The sequence below is a fragment of the Rhinopithecus bieti genome, unplaced genomic scaffold (genome assembly GCF_001698545.2).
Source record: "Rhinopithecus bieti isolate Rb0 unplaced genomic scaffold, ASM169854v2 scaffold_110, whole genome shotgun sequence".
Taxonomy (NCBI): Eukaryota; Metazoa; Chordata; class Mammalia; order Primates; family Cercopithecidae; genus Rhinopithecus; species Rhinopithecus bieti.
Genome location: NW_016803311.1, coordinates 2,267,901 through 2,285,363, shown reverse-complemented (window position 1 = coordinate 2,285,363; position 17,463 = coordinate 2,267,901). Strand labels below are relative to the sequence as shown.

General features: G+C 38.5%; 1 protein-coding gene across 1 annotated transcript in view; it reads left to right on the top strand.

The window, feature by feature from the left end:
• The window catches only part of GUCY2C (guanylate cyclase 2C), an 83,350-nt gene that overhangs the window by 52,792 nt on the left and 13,095 nt on the right, over window positions 1-17,463 (top strand). Inside the window, exons 18-21 of the mRNA XM_017873408.1 lie at window positions 2,216-2,353; window positions 3,517-3,605; window positions 13,839-13,930; window positions 16,741-16,899. Of these exons, the coding sequence (XP_017728897.1) occupies window positions 2,216-2,353; window positions 3,517-3,605; window positions 13,839-13,930; window positions 16,741-16,899 (478 nt within the window). The remainder of the gene's footprint in view (window positions 1-2,215; window positions 2,354-3,516; window positions 3,606-13,838; window positions 13,931-16,740; window positions 16,900-17,463) is intronic.

Genomic DNA, 17,463 nt, shown 5'->3' with positions numbered 1-17,463 from the left:
GTGGCAATAAGAAATATTAAGGAAAAAACTCTAACCAGTAAAATATATTCTTACCTCTTTCAGGATTGTGGTGAGAGTCAAAAAAGATAACATAAAGAAAACAGATTTGTAAAGTATAAAGGGCTTTTCATGTTGAACGTTTACTATGACTCACAGTTAAACAGACTCAGATATCTAGCACTCACGTTGCCTTGAAATACTACCTAGATCAACCGGGCATGGTGGCTCACGCCTGTAATCCCAGCACTTTGGGAGGCCGAGGCAGGTGGATCACCTGAGGTCGGGAGCTCAAGACCAGCCTGACCAACATGGAGAAACCCCGCCTCTACTAAAAATACAAAATTAGCCAGGGTGATGGTGCATGCCTGTAATCCCAGCTACTCGGGAGGCTGAGGCAGGAGAATCGCTTGAACCCTGGAGGTGGAGGTTGCGGTGAGCCGAGATCGCACCACTGCACTCCAGCCTGGGCAAAAAGAGCGAAACTCTGTCTCTAAAAAAAAAAGAAATACTACCTAGATCCAAACACTAAATTATATTTCTAATTCAACTTTGCGATCCTTTCATTTTTTCCTTAATAAAAGAAAAATTGCAATCCTGTCCCTACATCCACGTCATGTCAAGTATAATATGATATTGAACTCAATCCAGTAATTTCTTATTGAAGACCTGTGTGCCAAGCATGGTTCATGACATAGTAGTACAAATCATCATCAGATAATCCAACATGACAAAAATCAGATAAATTACAAGTCAAATCCTATCATCTTGAACAGCACTCGCTTATACCTACCTACCTATGGCATCGGTTACCTGAAATTTTAGCATAAGTAGATTTACTTACCTTTTCTACAACCCCTAACCTTTACGATCAACTGTGCATGAATCACAAGTCACAAAAATTCACAAGACATAAATTCAAAAATGGGATGTACATTTGGACAGAGAACCAAATAAGGAAAATGCGCATCATCATAAACATGTTACTGCACCTAATAACACGAATCTATACATGTTTCATTGAAACTGGTGAAGACAAGTCTGAGAAAGTTTCTAAGGAGTTAGGTGATTCTGAAAAATTTGCAAAGCGTGTTGAAGAAAAATTAATCGCATGCCCCTGTTATTACTAAATAAGGTGTGTAATAAGGATTCAAAACTTGAGTATCTATGGGAGCTAAATACAGCATTGCACTCATGTGAAGTGAGTGAACTAGATGTAGACACTAGGAGTGGCAGGGACAGGAGTAAACTGTGAGTAAATTACGTGCATTACTTTTTTAAGAATACTGCAGGAACCAACAAAAACGCCATGTGGGCCCTAGCTGAGATGGAGGATGCCAGTATGTTATGCCTAGAAAATATCAGTCATAGTCTCTTTGTCTTAGTGTGCTGTCTTTATCTTCGTTTGGTAAATTTATATTTAAATATGTATATATACACATTAAATAATAAATTTTAATATTTAAATAAAATATATTTAGTATACATAATTTTTTTTTTTTTGAGATGGAGTCTCGCTCTGGCACCCAGGCCGGAGTGCAGGGGCGCAATCTCAGCTCACTGCAACCTCCGCCTCCCGGGTTCACACCATTCTCCTGCCTCAGTCTCCTGAGTAGCTGGGACTACAGGCGCCCGCCACCATGCCTGGTTAATTTTGTATTTTAGTAGAGACGGGGTTTCACCATATTGGCCAGGCTGGTCTCAATCTCCTGACCTTGTGATCTGCCTGTCTCAACCTCCCAAAGTGCTGGGATTACAGGCATGAGCCACCGCGCTGGGCCAAAATTTGTATTTTAAAGGATTTCATAGGTTCATTCCATATGTCCCATAAACTACTAAATTCTTCAACCTCTCATGTTCCACTGTATTCATTCAACATATATTTACTGAGCATTTACCACAGTCAGACCCCATTCCAGGTAAACCTTGAGAGTTTTCGAGACTGTGATCCTAGCAGTTTTAAATAACATAATGCCATATGACCTCACCCAAATCCTAACATTTCATAGTTAGTCTAAAAGGTGTGTGTTCTCTCTTTGATCACTGGCATTTGCCAAAATTTTTCAAAAGCTTGGAATCATATCAGTTCAAGGCCACTCATAAGCCATCACCCATATTTAGAGTGGTTGGTGTAGGGAATTAGAGAGCGAAAGTAGGTTGGAGGCCTATGAGCCACTCACCCCCCTCAACTTTGTAATCTCAATGTCTGCATTTACAGACCTGTGGACAGCTCCAGAGCACCTCCGCCAAGCCAATGTCTCTCAGAAAGGAGATGTGTACAGCTATGGGATCATCGCACAGGAGATCATCCTGCGGAAAGAAACCTTCTACACTTCGAGCTGTCGAGACCGGAATGGTACACCTAAACCCCTTCACGTGCCCCCTCTGGGAGTCAGCCAACCTGCTTTCTAGGCTTACTGAGACCCTAATCTGTTTGTAACCACATCACAATTCCTTCATCTGCAAAATTAATGACTTATCATCGGCATTACACATTTTGTAAGAGTATTAGGAAGATTAAATATTAGAGTGCACTGAAAAGCGTAAGACAACATACACTGCCAGGTGTTATTATTGTCGGTATTATTGTTAAGAATCTTCCTTTACAATTTTCTTCTTTCCTTTTGATTCCAATAAGAGAATGTACCTGCTTAACATCTAAACTAGATCACTCTAACAGGTTGAGTGTTAGAACATACATATTTTATGTATGTGAGAACATACATATTTTAGTTCTCACTAAGAGTAGATCTATAGTTTTTGGTCACGTGTCCTCTCAGGGGAAAATGCTTCCTTCCATTCATTCAATTCTCACTTACTGAGCATTTATTATGTGCTAACTGTTAACTGTTTGGTGGGGAGTACGGTGACTAAGGGATGTAGAGAGGGTGGAGTCAAAGTATGAACAGAAGAAGCCTACTGAAGGCAGTGGTGCCCGAGCTGAGTTTTACAGGGTCAGCAGCATTTTTTTTTCTTTTTTTCTTTTCTTTCTTTCTTTTTTTTTTTTTCAGACAGTGTCTTGCTCTGTCGCCCCCAGGCTGGAGTAAGTACAGTGGCATGATCTTGGCTCACTGCAACCTCTGCCTCCCAGGCTCAAGCAATCCTCCTGGCTCACCCTTCCAAGTAGCTGGGACGACAGCTGCACACCGCTATGCCTGGCTAACTTTTGTACTTTATGTAGAGACAGGGTTTCACCATGTTGCCCAGACTGAGCTCCTGAGCTGAAGTGATCCCCCAACCTCAGCCTCCAAAGTGCTGGGATTACAGGTGTGAAGCACTGTGCCCCACCCAGTAACCTATCCTTAAGGTAACCTTCTGGTTATAAGTGGGATGAGACCCTTTCACTGGGTGCCTCATCGAATTAACACCTGTCTACTGAGTGCTGGTCTAGGCTCTGCAGCACTCTCACTGAGCTAAGAGCCATCCAGGGGAGTGAACCAACTGGATTTCTGTTGAAATTCCTTCCATTTCTTCATGCTGTATTCTTCTTTGTAATTTAAAATTTTCTCACCCAACCAGAGAAGATATTCAGAGTGGAAAATTCCAATGGAATGAAACCCTTCCGCCCAGATTTATTCTTGGAAACAGCAGAGGAAAAGGAGCTAGAAGTGAGTATATCTTCCCATATTCGTTTTCTTGGCCTGCTATAAAAATTACCATAAATGTAATAGATTAAAACAACAAAAATTTATTCACTTACAGTTCTGGAGGCTAGAAGTCCGAAATCAAGTGCTCAGCAAGGCCACACTTCCTCCAGAAGAGCTAAGGGGCTAATCCATTCTGTACTTCTTCCAGACGCTTCTGATGGCTGTTAACATTCCTTATCTTATGGCCACACAATTCAATTTCTGCCTCTTGGTCACAGCTTCTCTTCTGTCTATTCTCCCTCTATCTCCTTTCTATTAGGACACATGTGATTGCATTTGGGTCCACTCAGAAAATATAGAATAATCACCTCATCTCAATAATTTTAACTTAATTATATCTGCAAAAGCTTTTTTTCCAAATAAAGTAGCATTCATAGGATCCAGGGATTAGGAGGCAGCATGTCTTTGGGAGCCAGCCTCAGCCAACCACACTCCCCATGCCCTTCCACCACTCTCCAACTCAGGAATGATCTGGCTTCTAAAGCACACATCTCATTCTCTAATTTTTTTTTTTTTTCTTGAGAAGGAGTCTTGCTCTGTCTCCCAAGCTCGAGTGCAGTGGCAGGATCTTGGCTCACTGCAACCCCAGCCTCCCGGCTTCAAGCAATTCTTCTGCCTCAGCCTCCCAAGTAGCTGGGACTACCGGCACCTGCCATCATTCCCGGCTAATTTTTGTATTTTTAGTAGAGATGGGGTTTCACCATGTTGGCCAGGCTGGTCTCAAACTCCTGACCTCAAGAGATCCCACCTGCCTTGGCCTCCCAAAGCACTGGGATTACGTAATAGGTGTGAGCCATTGCGCCTGACCTCATTCTCTATTTTTAAATTGATACATAATATTTGTACATATTTGTGGGGTACATGTGATATTTTGTCATATGCACAGAATGTGTAATGATCAAGTCATGTATTTAGGGGATCCATCACCTTAAGTAGTTATCATTTCTATGTGTTGGGAACATTTCAAGTCCTCTCTTCTAGCTGTTTTGAAATACACAATACATTGATGTTAACTGTAGTCACCCTACTCTGCTATCAAACATTATAACTTATTCCTTCTAACTATATGTTTGTACCCATTAACCTACCTCTCTTCATTCATCTCCTCCCCTACTTACACCCTTCCCAGTCTCTGGCTATCATTATTCTCTCCACCTCCATGAGAGCAACTTTCTTAGCCCCTGCATGAGTGAGAACATGTGATATTTGTCTATCTGTGCCTTTCATTTTACATAGTGACCTCCAGTTCCATATGTGTTGCTGCAAATGACATGATTTCATTATTTTTACGGCTAAATAGTATTCTATTGTGTACACAGCCCGCATTTTCTTTTTCCATTCATCCATTGATGGACACTTAAGTTGATTCTGTATCTTTGCTATTGTGAATAGTGTTGCAATAAATGTGAGTGTGCAGGCATCCTTTGATACACTGATTTCTCTTCCTTTGGATAAATACCCAGCAGGGGGATTGGTGGATCATATGGGTGTTCTATTTTTAGTGTTTTGAGAAATCTCTATCCTGTTTTCCATAGTAGTTATACTAATTTACATTCCCATCAAATCAACAGTGTGTGAGGGTTCCCTTTTCTCTGCGTCCTTGCCAGCATCTGTTATTATTTGGCTTTTTAGTAATAACCATTCTAACTGGGGTAAGATGGTAGCTCGTTGTGGTTTTGACTTGCATTTCCCTGATGATTAGTGATGATGAGCCTTTTTTCGTATTCCTGTTAGTCATTTATAAATCTTCTTTACAGAAATGTTTATTCATGAGTTTTGCCCACTTTTTAATGGAATTTTTTTTTAACTGCTGAGTTGTTTGAGTTCCTTGTGTATTCTGGAATATCACCCTTGTCAGATTGTTTGCAAATACTTTCTCCCATTCAACACGTTGTTTCTTCACTCTGTTGTTTCCCTTGCTGTGCAGAAGCCTTTTAGTCTAATATAGTCCCATTTGTCTATTTTTGGTTTGGTTGCCTGTGCTTTTGAGGTCTCAGCCATAAAGTCTTTGCCTAAACTAATGTCCTAAAGTCTTTTCTCTATGTTTTCTTCTAATAGTTTCATAGTTTCCTGTCCTCTGTTTAAGTCTTAAATCTATCTTGAGTTGATTTTTGTATATGGGAAGAGATGAGGTGTCCTTTCCCCGTTGTATGTTCTTGGAGCCGTTGTTGAAAATCAGCTGGCTGTAAATGTGTGGGTTTATTTCTGGGTTCTCTATTCTGTTCCATTTGTTTATGTGTCTGTCCTTTGCCAGTGATAGGTTGTTTTGGTAACTGTAACTTTATAGAACATTTTGAAATCAGGTAATGTCATGTCTCCAGCTTTGTTCTTTTTGCTTGAGATTGCTTTGGCTATTTGTGTTCTTGTTTGGTTCCGTATGGATTTTAGGATTGTTTTTCCAATTTCTGTGAGAAAATGACTGTGGCATTTTGATAGGATTACATTGAAACTATAGGTTGCTTTGGGCAGTATAATCATTTTAGTGATATTAACTCTTCCAACCCATGAGCATGGGATATCTTTCCATTTATTTTTGTCCTCTTCAGTTTCATCAGTGTTTGTAGTTTTCCTTGCAGAGGTCTTTTACCTTCTTTGTTAAATTTATTCCTAGGTGGGGTTTTTTTGTTTTTTTTTTTTTTTTTTTTTTTTTTTTTTTGTAGCTATTGTAAATGGGATTGTCTTCTTGATTTCTTTCCTGCTGAGTTTATTATTGGTGGTATATAAAACACTACTGATTTTGTATGTTAATTTTTTTTTTGAGACAGTCTCACTCTGTTGCCTAGGCTGGAGTGCAGTGGAGTGATCTCAGCTCACTGCAACCTCTGCCTCCCAGGTTCAAGCAATTCTACTGCCTCAGCCTCCCAAGTAGCAGGGATTACAGGCACCTGCCACCAAGCCCAGCTAATTTTTTTTTTCATATGTTTAGTAGAGACGGGGTTTCACCATGTTGTCCAAGCTTGTCTTAAACTCCTGAGCTCAGGCAATCTGCCCTCCTTGGCCTCCCAAAGTGCTAAGATTACAAGCATGAACCACCACACCCGGCCTGTATGTTAATTTTATATCCTTCAACTGTACTGAATTTATCATATCTAAGAGCTTTTTGGTGAAGTCTTTAGGTTTTCTAGATGTAAGATCATGTCATCTGCAAAGAGGGACAATTTGACTCCTGTTTTCCGATTTGGATGCCTTTTCTTTTTCTTGCCTAATTGCTCTAGCTAGTACTTTCAGTACTATGTTGAATAGGAGAGGTGAAATTGGGCATCCTTGTCTAGTTCCAGTGCTTAGAGGGAAAGCTTTCAGCTTTTCCTCATTCTGTGTGATACTTACAGGCTTGTAATATATGGCTTTTATTATTTTGTGGGTGTGTAATATATGGCTGGCCTTTATTATGTTGAGATATGTTCCTTCTATGTCTAGTTTTTTGAGAGTTTTTATTATGAAGGGATCTTGAATATTATCAATGCTTTTCCTGCATCAATCGAGAAGATCATATGGCTTTTGTTCTTCATTCTGCTGATGTAATGTATCATGTTTATTGATTTGCATATGTTAAATCATCCTTGCTTCCTGGGGATAAATCCCACTTGATCATGGCATATTATCTTTTTGATGTGCTGTTAGATTCAGTTTGCTAGTATTTTTTTTTTTTTTTTTTTTTTTNGATTTTGTCAAGTGCTTTTTCTCTGTCTACTGAGATAATCATGTAATTTTTGTTTTTAATTCTGTTTATGTAGTATATTACATTTATTGACTTGCATATGTTAAACCATTCCTGCCTCCCTGGTATGAAATCCACTTGATCATGGTGGATTATCTTTTTGTTATGCTGTTGAATTTGGTTAGCTAGTATTTTGTTGAGGATTTTGCATCTATGTTCATCAGGGATATTGACCCTTAGTTTTCCTTTTTTGTTGTGTCCTTGTCTGGTTTTGGTATGAGGGTAATGCTGGCCTTGTAGAATGAGGGAGAATTCCCTATTCTTCAATTTTTTTGAATAGTTTGAAGAGAATTAGTGTTAGTTCTTCTTTGGAAGTTTGGCATAATTCAGCAGTAAAGTCATCCAGTTCTGGACTTTTCTTTGTTGAGAGGCTTTTTATTAGAGATTCAGTCTCATTACTCATTGTTGGTCTGTTCATGTATTCTATGGTATTCTATTTTTTTCTAGTTCAGTCTATGTAGATTGCATTTATCCAGGAATTTCTCCACTTCCTCTATATTTTTCAGTTTGCTGGTATATAGTTGTTCATAATAGTCTCTGATAATCTTTCACATTTTTGTGCAATTAGTTTTGTGTCTTTTTCTAATTTTTAATTTTGTGTATGGATCTTCTCTCATTTTTTTCTTGGTTAGTCCAGCTAATGGTTTATTGACTTTATTTATCTTTTCATAAAAACAACTTTTGGTTTCAATGATCCTTTGTGTATTTTTTCAATCTCTATTTTCTCTGGTTCTACTCTGACCTTTATTATTTCTTTCCCTCTACTAACTTTGGGTTTGGTTTGTTCTTGCTTTTCTAATTCCTTTAGGTGCCTTATTAGATTTGAAATTTTTCTATTTTTTTGATGCAGGCATTTATTGCTATAAACTTCTCTCTTAGCAGTACTTTTGCTGTATCCCATAGGTTGTGGTATGCTGTGTTTAAATTTTCATTTAATTTTTTTAAACTTCTCCTAATTCCTTTTTTGACTCAGTGGTCATTCAGAAGCATGTTGTTTAATTTTTATGTATTTGTGTAGTTTCCAAAGTTCCTCTTGGTATTGAGTTCTACTTTTATTCCATTGTGGCCTGAGAACATATTTGATATAACTCTGGTTCTTTATAAATATGTTGAGACTTGTTTTGTATCATAACATATGGTCTATTCTGGAGAATGTTCCATGTGCTGATCACAGGAATGTTTATTCTTTAGCTATTGAATGAAATGTTCTGTAAATGTTAGGTTCACTTGTTCTAATGTGCAGTTTAAATCCAATGTTTCTTTGTTAATTTTCTGTCTTTATGGTCTGTTTAATGCTGAGAGTGGAGTGTTGAAGTCCCCAATTATTATTAGATTGGAATCTACTTCTTCCTTTAGATCTAATAATATTTGCTTTAAATGTCTGTATGCTTCAATGTTGGGTGTGCATATGTTTAGAATTGCTATATCGTCTTGCTGAATTGAGTTCTTTATCATTATATAATGACCTTTATCTCTTTTTACAGTTTTTTACTTAAAATCTGTTTTATCTAATATAAGTATAGCTACTCTTGCTTACTTTTGGTTTCCATTTTCAGGGAATATCTTTCCATCCCTTTACTTTCAGTCTACATGTTTCTTTACAGACAAGATGAATTGCTTGTAGGCAGCCTATAGTTGGGTCATTTTTAAAAATCCATTCAACCAGTCTATATCTTTTAAGTGAAAATTTTGATCCATTTATATTCAAGGTTATTATTATGTAAGGGCTTATTCCTTTCATTTGATTAATTGATTTCTGGTTGTTTTATACATCCTTTGTTCCCTTCTTTCGCTTGTTTATCATTATAGTTTCTGGTTTTCTGTAGTGGTAACATTTGAGCCCTTCTCTTCCCTCTTTGTGTGACTGTTTTACTAGTGGGTTTCATACTTCCATGTGTTTTCATGGTGGTAGATGTCATCCTTTCACTTCCAGGCGTAGGACGCCCGGAAGTATTTCTTGTAAGGGAGGTCTAGTGGTGATAAATTTCCCTAGCTTTCACTTGTCTGGGACAGCCTTTATTTCTTCTTCATTTATGAAGGATAAGTTTGCTGGATATAGTATCCTTGACTGGAATTTGGTTTTTCTTTCAACACTTTGACTACATCATCCCTCTTCTCCTGGCCTGTAAGGTTTCTGCTGAAAAATTCACTGTTAATCTGATGGGGTTTCCTTATAAGAAACCAGATGCTTTTTTTCTTGCTGTTTTTATAATTTTCTCTTTAACTTTTGACAATTTGACTATAATGTGCCATGGAGAAGAACTTTTTAAATTATATCTATTTGGGGATCTCTGAGTTTCCTGTATCTGAATGTCTAAATCTCTTGCTATTATTTTGTTAAATGGGTTTTGTATTCCTTTTATTTTCTCTTCACCTTTTGGAACACAAAAAAATTTAAATATTTAGCCACTTTATGGTATCTCATACATCATGTAGGCTTTGCTCATTCTTTTTTGTTCTTTTGTCGTTATTTTTGTCTTACTGGATTATTTCAAAAGACCTGTCTTCAAGTTCTGAAATTCTTCTGCTTGATCTAGCATATTGTTGAAGCTTTCTAATGTATTTTGTATTTTATTGAATGAATTCTTCAGTTCCAGAGTTTGTTTTATTCTTTTTTATGGTATCTATTTCTTTGGTAAATTGTCTCATTCATATCCTGAGGTTTTTTTTTTATTTCTTTGTATTATTTTTCTTTATTCTCCTGTATCTCACTGAGCTCCTTTAATATTATTTTTAATTATTTTTCCAGAATTTTATTCATTTCCTTTTCATTGGAAATTGTTACTGCAGAACTACTGTGTTTCTTTGGAGATGTCATGTTTCCTCGCTTTTTCACACTTCTTGTGTCTTTATGTTGATATCTGTGCATCTGGTGTAACAATTACTTCTTCCAAATTTTAACATTTGCTTTCATAGGGGAGGACTTTTTTCCTGAAGATGTATCTATAGTACTGGTTGGGTGAGGCACTTTGGCTTTGATTCTGGGTGCATGCAGTAGTGTAGTCTCCACATAATTTACTTGTCTGTGAGCAGTGTCAGTGGGTCTGTTATTTCCCTAGTGGGTTAGGATGTCATTGTTAGTGGAGGCAGTGGTGACATTTTGTTGAAGACTGGAATGCCAGGTGGACTGGTCCTCAGGGCCCCTTGGAGGCACTGGTGCCAGCATAAGCTGTCCTTGGGCCCCAGGACAGCTTATGCTGGTACCAATGTTAGTGGGTCTAGGCAGATCAATTATTTGGCCTCCAAGTAACTTCCTCAGGTGCCAGCAGTAGCAGCAGTGGCCTAGGCTGGTGGGTGGATTCCCGGGTTCCTGGGCAGCAGGCATGGCGTGAGTAATGGAAGTAACCATGATAGGATAAGCTTCTGGTTCCCAAGAAGTCTGCACTGGTGTTGGTAGTGGCTGTGACAGGCTGGACAGGCCAGTCTGCAGGTCCACAAGTGGTATATGCTGGTGGGTACCAGCTGTGGTGGTAGCAGCAGGTTATGTGGCCCCCAGAAGGGGTACTCAGGTGCCAACAGTGGTGGACTGGGCTAGGAGATCTCTAGGGCCCCTACATGGTATGCTGAAGCACTGGGAGGGTGCAAGTGAGCCAGGTGAACCTGTCCTCAGACCTGTCTTCAGTCCCCACCCCGTGGTGTGTACAGGCACTGGCTTCAGTAGGCGGAGGTCATTCTTAATTTTTATAAGCTCAATGAACAAGGTGTCCATGTGGAATACTTACTAGACTTATAAAGACCATCTAATGATTTAAAAGGAAATATGCCAACATCTAGAAAGAATAGAGAAATGTACTTTCACTCATTTTATCCTTCCTCTGAAGGAAATGGAGCAAAAGCTCTTTACATTTGCTTGTTAAATAGTCCCTCAAAAAGGCCTTGAAGCCCTGTGAAAATTTTCTAATTATTTTCTTTTAGCATTATACCTGAGCCTTAATAATCCAAGAAGATAGCGAGTAAAGTATTTTAAGATATTTATTTTTAAATAAAAACATCTTTTGTTCCTTGTGGGATAAAAATAGAAACATTTTCCTTCCATTTACAAAGACACTGCCAGATGAGTTTTATGGCCAGACTCTGCAGGGCATGAGTGTGCCATTTTTACCTCTCCCCTTCCCTTTCTTTTTCAATAGTAATAGTATGTTGAAATACAACTTTCTGAAATACAGCTGCTCCTAGCCTCATTCCTTTCCTCATTCCTTTCTTTCCTCCTGCTTTTCTGAATTCCAGGATTCCTCCACACAATCAGTATATCCTTTCTCAAGCCCCTTTTTTTCTAATCTGAGCGTATCCAACTTTTTAAAACCTTATTCATGAAAACAGCATCGTCTTTAATTCATTTGTGTAGTTGGACAGTTCTGGAATTAGAAATGAGGAATAAAATTTCATGTCAAGTAACTGATGCCAATAGAATACAGAGTCGAAACTAGATCACTCAGCAATGCCCCAGAAACACCGGGTAGAGTAGCCCCTCTGTCCATAGGGAATTGGTCCCAGGAACCCCTGTGGATACCAAAATCCACAGCGGCTTAAGGATCTGATATAAAAGGGCATATTATGTGCACATAACCTACATAAATTATCCTATGTACTTTAAATTATCTCTAGATTGCTTATAATACCTAATATGATGTAAATACTATGTAAATATCTGTGGTACTGTATTGTTTAGGGCATAATGACAAGAAAAAAAGGTCAGTACATGTTCAATACAGACACAACCATCCTGTTTTTTCCAAATATTTTCCATCCCCATTTGGTTGAATCCCGAATGCAGAATCCATGGAGAGAGAGGGCTGACAGTATTTCACTCTGTGGCACTGGATCGGCCCAGTTGTTTGTTGTGTCTGCCTATTCAGCTCTAAGGTAGTCAGCAGATGACTTACTAAGGCAGGAGCATCATCTAGTGGTGAATATTGGCAACCACAGGCTATACCGCGACTCTAGTTCCTTCCCAGGGAATTGTTCAGGCAAAGTACAGGGACGGGGATTGCATCTAGTGTCACTTACGATCTTGTTTTAGACAGACTGAAAACAAACTTTATTTAAAACAAATGGTTTTCACCACACATTTTGATACAAACAAAAAAAGCTGCAAACAGGTGGTAGCAGATAAGATGAGGTTTCCACAGGCTTCCTCCTGTCTCCCTACCTCTTCCTCCATACCTCCTTTTCTCCATGTCACTTCTCTACTACAGCTGTGCATTATAATCACCTGAAGAGCTTAAAAATCTACGACTGCCCTTTGCCCATACAATATTTGGGACATACTTATACTAATGAATTATTCATCGTTTGTCTGAAATCCAAATTTAACTTGATGTCCTTTACTTTTACTTGCTAAATCTGGAAATCCTAGTAAGACCACTTCAAAATATATTAAATCAGAATGACTTAGGGTGGGGCTTAGGCATAAGAAATTGTGCAAATGTTCCCCAGGTGATACTATTGTTTGCTATAAGTTAGAACCATGGACAGTAGGGCTTTTATTCTCATTTGAAGCCATTTGCCTCATACTCACTGAGCCTTGGTTCCCCCACCAAACTGAGGGTTGGGCTCATATTTCTCATGGCCCAATAACAAGATGTAGATGAACTGAGGAGGAAGAGAGTTTTTATTTCTGTAACCAGTTACAGGGAGAAGGCCTGGAAATTATCACCAGACCAACTGAAAATTACAGTTTTTTTCAGAGCTTCTATACCTTCTATATGTCTACATGTAAGTATGCATTCATTTAAAGACATACGTGATTAACTTCTTTTAATCTATAACTAAGGTCTAAGTTCTGAAGACCTTCTTCTAGAGCCTCAGTAAGTTTACTTAATCTAAATCAGTCCAGGTGCTGGGATGATTACCCTTATCTTGTCTCCTGCTAAATCACAGAGGTTTAGGGAGTTCCTTCAGACCCCCAGTAAACTTCTCTGTGGAGGTCTGGGGAGTTTCTTCAGACCCCCAATAAAACTTATTCAATCCTAAACGGGTCCTGTTAAGAATTCCTTTGTTATTTTGTCATGCTTTAAGGCCCAAGAAAGGCCTACGCAAAACTCTTGGTGGACTTTTGTTACATTCCAGCCTTTGTATAAGGGCACTGGCTTTTAATATTTAAGTTCACCATGCAGTCAGTACTGAAACAGTTGTTATGGAGGCCTGCCACACTTTCACTATGTTTTTCTCTCTCCAACGTAAACCTTGCAAGCTCTTGTAAATTCACTTAGTCTCCCCTATCAACCTGGCCTCATCTAAATTGGTATCATATTTTTCATTAATTTCACCCAAGGGAATAACTGGATAAGATAATGCAGGTGGTCATGCCTGAGACAGAAACCAGAGAGCTGGGGATCTCTTGTCCGCATTGACAGATTTGAAGATATTTTTTAACTATTCCTTGCCGTAATCACTCCCATCAGTGAGAATAAGAATTCTCTCTTGATTTAGTTTACTATCCACTGAGCTAATTTGCCCATTTTTTTTTCTTCCAGGTGTACCTACTTGTAAAAAGCTGTTGGGAAGAAGATCCAGAAAAGAGACCAGATTTCAAAAAAATTGAGACTACACTTGCCAAGATATTTGGGTATTGCTGAAATGTTTAGTTTTATTCACTAATTTCAGGGTTTTAAAAAAGTTGTAGCTGACATTCAGTGGCACCTAAGAATGAGAATGTCTATTCCAGTGAAAAATTCCAGGTTGCAACCAACACCGTTTCATAAAAATGATATGGAGACTATCAGACCATTTTCCCAGGGAAATAATTACTTGAAAAGTTAAGCACTCAAGGTCAAAACTTGTCTGATTAAAAAACAAACTTTAGCTGATTATAAATTTGTCTGTTAAAAATAGAGCTTCTGGGTCCTTCTGTGGGTAATTAGGATTTAGAAGTGTAGCATGAGTCCTGAGAATCTGTAAAGCTCCTAAACAATTATTAACGTCAGCATGTTCTTAGGATCTTAAAATCTTAAAATCTCCAGCTTTGGCCCTAGGTACTTAAAACACGTCATGAATCAGAGCATAATTCAAGGTGGGGGAGAAAAGTACATAATTATCTGGTGAGATTAATTTCTAGATAACCCATGTTTTCAGTTAATACACTGCAGAATGAGAAAAATAACACTGAATTAAGAGTTAGGAAATCCAATTTCTAGACTAAAATCTGATAAGAGTTTGCTGTGGGGCACTGGACAAAACACCTTCACTGCGTATCACTTTTCTTGTTAGAAAATTTGGATTGAACAAGATGATTTTTATGATTTTTTCCAGGTCTTTCTGTAGTTCTCATTAGGTCAAAAGATTCAGATACGTAATGAGAATAAAAGTCTAGAGCTGGAGGAGATGAGGTGGAGTGAAGTTAATGAACATGTGGTCATTAATTAGTAGAACTAAGCTGTCAGTTGTGGGAATGGAGCAGGAAATAATAATTAATTCTAGCCCCCCTTTTTTTTCTCCTTCGCTGTCCTGTCCAGATGAGACTTTATGTGTAACTGATAAAATGTATGCTCTTGAAGACACTGGGTCCTTAATACTCAGCCTTTAATGTGTGTGGTGGTTCTCAAACTTGGCTGCAGCTTAGAATCACCTGAGGAACTTTAAAAATACTGATACTGGGGTTTTACCCTAGAGAGGCTGATGTAATTGGTCTGGGGTACACACTGGTGTCAGGATTTTTAATAGCTCCCAGGTGATTAAAATATGCATTCAAAGGTGAGAAACTGTTTTAATCGAATCAATTCATCCTAGAGTAAGATTACCCAACTTCATCTCTTACACCTGCTCCCACATCCATTCTACCCAACTAGACGCTGTACTGGCAGTTGCAAGTAAAAATTCCCTGGGGAACTTGTTAAAAGATTCTGTTTCTTCATTCCAAGCCTAGCAATTTTCAGTCACATAGGTCTCGTGTAGCGCACAAAACTGTACTGGATTTTTAACAAACATCTCTCCCCATCCCAGAGGATGATGATGCAGGCCATCTTCTCCTGAGATCAGAAGTGATTGTTATTGTTGCAATAGTAAAATGATTGTGATTTATTCAGCACCTTCAATTGTGCCTTAGATGTTATGAACGTTCTCTCTGATCCTCACAATGCTAGGAGAACTCAATGTGTCTCCTCCCTGACCTCTGCACCAAGGTTTGTCATACCACCCACTGTCACACAAAGCTGGCGTCTCATCTAAGTCTCCTTGATCTGACAAAATAATCGAGAGTTAGGCCTCTGGTGTCAGGACCCTGGCTCTCTGTACTGAGGAGATAATATAAGGCTTGACTTGGCTTTTCTTAGTCCTTCTCCTACACTTTCATTTATCAATTCTAGACCAGCTTTCAAAAGATTTTCCTTTATTGCAAATTGTTTCTTTTATATTTTAGAAAATATAAATAAGCAAGCAAGAAAGTAAAACACCACCTGTTTCCCAATAGGTGACCACCAGCCTTCAAAAAATAAAATTGAGATTATAATTTTTGCTATTTTATAAACTGACTTTTTAACTTAATAATACAGAGGAGTCTTTCTGTGTATTCAACAATACTAATTTGTATTTTATGATACGAATTAGAATGTTAATGTTCCATTGTCCTATCATATTTTAACTACATTTTTGTTATACATTTAGATTATTTTAAAATGTTTGCTCTTGTAAAGAATACTGTGACTTTTTTTTGTTGTTAACGCTAAACACATTCATGATTGTTTCCTTAGGATAATTCTCAGAAATAGAGTTATAAGCTGATTGGTATATGCATTGTTAAAGCTTGTGACAGACTTTTACCAAATTGTTCTTCAGGAAGGTTTTGTACTGTATGTATTTCCTCCTTCTCCTACACTGATTACCATCATTTTAACATTTGTTTTCCCTTTTTTAATCTTATTTTTGTCCTGAGGTTAAGTTGGTTTTTTTGTTTGTTTGTTTGAGACAGAGTCTCACTCTGTCACCCAGGCTGGAGTGCAGTGGCACGATCTCGACTCACTGCAACCTCCACCTCCCAGCTTCAAGCAATTCTGCCTCAGTCTCTGGAGTAGCTGGCACGATCTCGACTCACTGCAACCTCCACCTCCTAGGTTCAAGCAATTCTTCTGCCTCAGCCTCTGGAGTAGTGCCACCATGCCCGGCTTATTTTTGTATTTGTAGTAGAGACAGGGTTTCACCATGTTGGTCAGGCTGGTTTCAAACCCCTGACCTCAAGTGATCCTCTCACCTTGGACTCCCAAAGTTCTGGGATTACAGGTGTGAGCCACGGTGCCTGGATGAGGTTGAGTTTTTTTTGTTGTGCTTGTTGGCTTTTATTTTTCTTTGCTTAATTATCTGTTCATCATATTTGTCCATTGTTTTATTGGATGTTCATGTTTTCTTAATAATATATAAGGGCTCTTTATCTATCACTACCTACAGACTTTTTCATGACCAAAAAAATGAAAGCTATATGGATACCTTGATCCGACGTCTACAGCTATATTCTCGAAACCTGGAACATCTGGTAGAGGAAAGGACACAGCTGTACAAGGCAGAGAGGGACAGGGCTGACAGACTTAACTTTATGTTGCTTCCAAGGTAAGGCAAGTCTTGCTGATGTGGGGGCTGAAATATTCAGCATATCCTTCTAGCATTGCTTTTCATTGTGTTTATATAGGATTTGTTTCCTTTTATATATTCTTCAGTAGCTTATTGGTTTTAAAGTGCATGTATTTTGCTAAGCCTTGTTTCAGTTTGTACTCCACTAAGTAATGTCCTGAAGGTCACCCGTGAATGGCAGAGATGGGACTCTACGCAAGAGGCCCAAGCTGGAGTCCCTGATCTCCTTTAGCAACTCTGACCTCAAAATCTCAAACCTCTGAAAGTCAAATCACCTGCAAGAAAACTAGGAGGCGGATCACAGCTTGGGGGAAAGGAGTTGGAAGACACTTAGCAAGTGGTGTCTCGTAACCTTGTGATAGAAGGGCAGAACCCATGAGCCCTCAGAGTCCCTGGGAACAGTAGGGAACCCTTCCTATTTGCTTCAAGGATGATACTTTCTATCAGAGCTCCATAAATGTTAGGTACATAATGCATAATTCCTTGCCTGGTCTTTTTTTTTTTTTTTTTTTTTTTTTTTTTTTTTTTTTTTTTTTTTTTTTT